Here is a 3,625-nt window from a genome sequence, read left to right as displayed (position 1 = left end):
CCAATCCAATCTTTATTTTTTGTTAAAGGCTAAGTCTATGCAAAGAAAATAAAACACAACATTCAAAATATGTCACAAATATAATGAAAAGTATGTCATTGCGCATTTTTAAGTGAGTATATGAAAATCCTGAAGCTTTCTTAGTCAGTACGCTGCGTGTACCTGCATATCACGTAGACTACACCACTGATATCAACCTTATATACTTTGATTTAAAACAATTATATTCCTGCATACAAAATAAAACAATCTGTATTTAATTAATTTGCAAAAATGAACATCCAAAGTAAATAATCCAAATGAACCAAAGAACTGTTTTTTGTCAAACCACAGAGAACAGAATGGCTTCTTCTGTAGGAATAAAACTCTTACTCAATGATGGGAGCAGAGCGATCGTTGGTGACAGTTCTTCTAAGTCGGACATGGGCAAATGGATTGGCCCTGAAAGGAGGAAAAAATAAAAAATTAAAAGGTATGACAACCACGTTTTAAAATATATCATAATAATAATTATAATTTCTGGTGTTAAAAGCAAATTAGTATTGTACATACAGCGGTGGGAATTGCAAAGAAAAAACAAGACTAGTAGTACAGCCATGCTAGCTGCTTTATGAGGCTAACATGCTCACACTGACAACATGCTGATGTTTAGCAGGTATAATGTGTAGCATGCTCATCATCTTAGTTTAGCATTTTAATGTGCTAACATTTGTTAATTAGCTAATATTATTACATATTCATCCTAAGGGGAGCATTAATACTTAACAAATTTCGATGCAATCCATTTAATTGATAATCTTTCACTTAAAAACATTAAAGGCGACTTTATGGTGCCGCTAGATGACTACCCAATAGATATTTCATTTGGGACCAAAGTGGTGGACCGACTGACAGACCGACAGTGCCATTCTTAGAGCCACGCGCTTAGAGCCACGCGCTAAAAAGGAAAGGTCAAAATTGATGGTCAAGCGCCAAAAACAATGGAACCTTCACTTACCATGATGCCCGCGTCAATCTAACTTCACGCTCATAGACAATAGTTTGAGTTTGAAGTTTGTGTTTTTATTTTGTAGGCCCCAAGGCCAAGCCATTACTCAAGTGATCATCTAGCTGAGTAATCTTGAGTATTGTGATTAGTAAATTGACTGTGACATAAGAAATTATTGGAATGCCCCTTTGATGACACACACACACACTTTGAATTGCTCAAAGTTACCTGGTTGGGGAGGGTGGTGGACAGACCAATTCTGCGGTGATCTGTAATGTGGACAAGAGATAATATTAAAAGGATATCTCGAAGACATTTCCATTATTACAAAGCATCTGTATCTCTTCCTTTTACATTGAGACTCAGTTGGGCAAAGACCGTGACCTTTGACTTTCTCCCAAAGGTTTCATGTTTCTGACCTTGTTGCTGTCGGCCATGCTGTATGGGCGCGGACGGAAGGTGCTGACCCTCTGGGGAGGAAGGGAGCGCTCCTCCTCTGATTCAGGGGTTAGAGCCGGGAGACCTGGAGACACCAGCTTGTCGAGCTGGCCTGTACTGGTGCTGTTAGCCTTGGATAAGAAGAGAGAGCTGGAGGGAAGGTCACAGACAGAGAGGAAATAATATACAAGGAAAAACACAAAGGAAACATGAGTGGAGATATGTTGTTTTTGTGCTACTTCATCAACAAAGCTGTTGGTGTTGGAGGTAAACGTGTTGGGGAAAGGGTGGTGGAATGACTGAGTGGGCAAAAAGTTAGTATCATTCTGCAGTTTATGTGCTCCATGAAGGATGTTTTGATTTATTGAGACTACAGATGGAAAAAGGAAAAGGACGTCATATTAGTATGTACATGAAAATGACTCCATTACGTTTTCTGTGATTCAACTAATGTTATAACTTTCTACTTTTCAAAGTATTGAGTTGTAAATCAACTAAGAGGAAGTAAAGGAAACATTTCTGTCATTAACAGTGTCAAAGTTCCTCAACAATCAATCAAAAAACCTGCAGATTTTAGTGTTTGACTGACCTCTCGAGGTGATCCGTCTTGCTGGGGTAAGACTGAGTGTAGGAGAAAGGGAACCAGCCTTTCCTGTGAAGGAAAATGTTTTACTGTATGTGGCAACGAGATATAAAACAAGAGCATCAAGCTAGGGCTGGGCAATGTATAGATATTATATCAACATCAATGTATAAAGCTAGATATCGTCTTAGATTTTGGATAAAATAGTATCGTGATGTGTCATAAGTGTTGTCTTTTCCTGGTTTCAAAGGCTACATGACAGTAAAGTGATGTAATTTTTCAAACTATTTTCTGTAAATTTTAGCTTTTCAATTATTTGCCTTCCCCACTTAGTCATTATATCCACATTGTTGATGATTATTTATCTAAACTCTTATTATGTCAATATTTTGGGAAATCATCAATAGTCAAACATACAATATTGTTGCAATATCAATTCAGTGTATTCGGTGAAAAGATCCTGATATTTGATTTTTCATATCTGATATTTGATGTATGGACCAGCTCTACATCAAAGAGTCAGGGGTTTGTGTGATGAAGAAAACTTGCAGTCTCCATTGTCATGAATATATTTGTTAACCTGGTGCCGGATGAGAGGCTTGCATACAGCATGCGATATGAGAAGTCCTCTGAAGTAAGAACGAAAGAAAGCCCTTCTACTAGCTGTGCACAAGGTTAAGGAAAAGTGGTTTTCCTAACTTGTTGTGGTTATATTGACACCTGAACATTTAACCCTGTCTTATAGCATTGAGACATTTCAGAGTCTTCTAATTTTGTGCATTAAAACATTTCTAAACATTACAAGGCGCTCTCAAAGGTATACACCAGATCATTAAGTGGTTTTCTATATCAGTGTTCGAGTTGTAAAACATACCGTCCAGTTCGTTCATTTTGACCGTAGTGCCACCCGTCTCTAGGCTCAGAGATGAGCAGGGTGATGTTGTCACCAGGCAGGAAGTGCAGTAAGCAAGCCCCGCCCCCTATGCCACCACCCTCCGGTGTTCCAGGAGTGTGAGCAAACATGGCTTCCACACGGGTAGGTCCAGATAAGGGCAGCATCCTGGGGAGAGTGGAGCCTAGGTAGAGGAGAAAAATGAATAAAAGTTATAATCCTCAAAACAAATTTTCAGTCTATGGACGAGGGATTTGGAATAATGCATACATGTAATCCAGCTTTACTTTACTTGACTGTTTAGTTTTAGCTGTCCTACAGTTGTTTAAGAGTTGGATTACGTTACTGCTAATGAAAAACACAACATTATATAACAGCTGCTGCTTTACATTAAAAGCATTTTTGTCAGCGTTCAGTTGTTCACATTCAGGTAGAAATAGAGCAAAATAGGCTAATTTCTTCACTTCATTGTGAATTTACTCTTGTATTTAATCTACTTTTAATCTATTGTATTAATTTTTGTATTAACTGCTTTCAGTTTGTTATCAATTTGTATTAATTTTTAACTGTGTTTAGGCGTTTTATGTAAAGCACTTTGAGTTGCATTGCTGTTGAACTGTGCTATACAAATAAAGTTGCCATATCTTGCCTTGGAAATTAACAAGGACTAATACAAAAAGGACTGAAGGGTGCCTGGATAGTTCAGTTGGTAGAGCAGTAGAGC

General features: G+C 37.9%; 1 protein-coding gene across 2 annotated transcripts in view; it reads right to left on the bottom strand.

The window, feature by feature from the left end:
- Positions 1-11: 11 nt before the first annotated feature.
- Positions 12-3,625, bottom strand: part of zgc:158689 (uncharacterized protein LOC791177 homolog) — a 10,983-nt gene continuing 7,369 nt past the window's right edge. Inside the window, exons 11-15 of one of the 2 annotated variants that reach the window (XM_034875491.1) lie at positions 2,884-3,085; positions 2,016-2,078; positions 1,343-1,576; positions 1,217-1,257; positions 12-441 (exon numbers count right to left, since the gene is read on the bottom strand). In XM_034875491.1, the coding sequence (XP_034731382.1) occupies positions 1,351-1,576; positions 2,016-2,078; positions 2,884-3,085 (491 nt within the window). In that variant the 3' untranslated portion in view covers positions 12-441; positions 1,217-1,257; positions 1,343-1,350. The remainder of the gene's footprint in view (positions 442-1,216; positions 1,258-1,342; positions 1,577-2,015; positions 2,079-2,883; positions 3,086-3,625) is intronic. The other variant, XM_034875490.1, reaches the window with a different exon arrangement.

This window comes from Etheostoma cragini, chromosome 6, assembly GCF_013103735.1.
Source record: "Etheostoma cragini isolate CJK2018 chromosome 6, CSU_Ecrag_1.0, whole genome shotgun sequence".
Classification (NCBI taxonomy): Eukaryota; Metazoa; Chordata; class Actinopteri; order Perciformes; family Percidae; genus Etheostoma; species Etheostoma cragini.
Note: the sequence above shows the minus strand (reverse complement) of the source record. Positions and strands in the feature narration are given on the sequence as shown.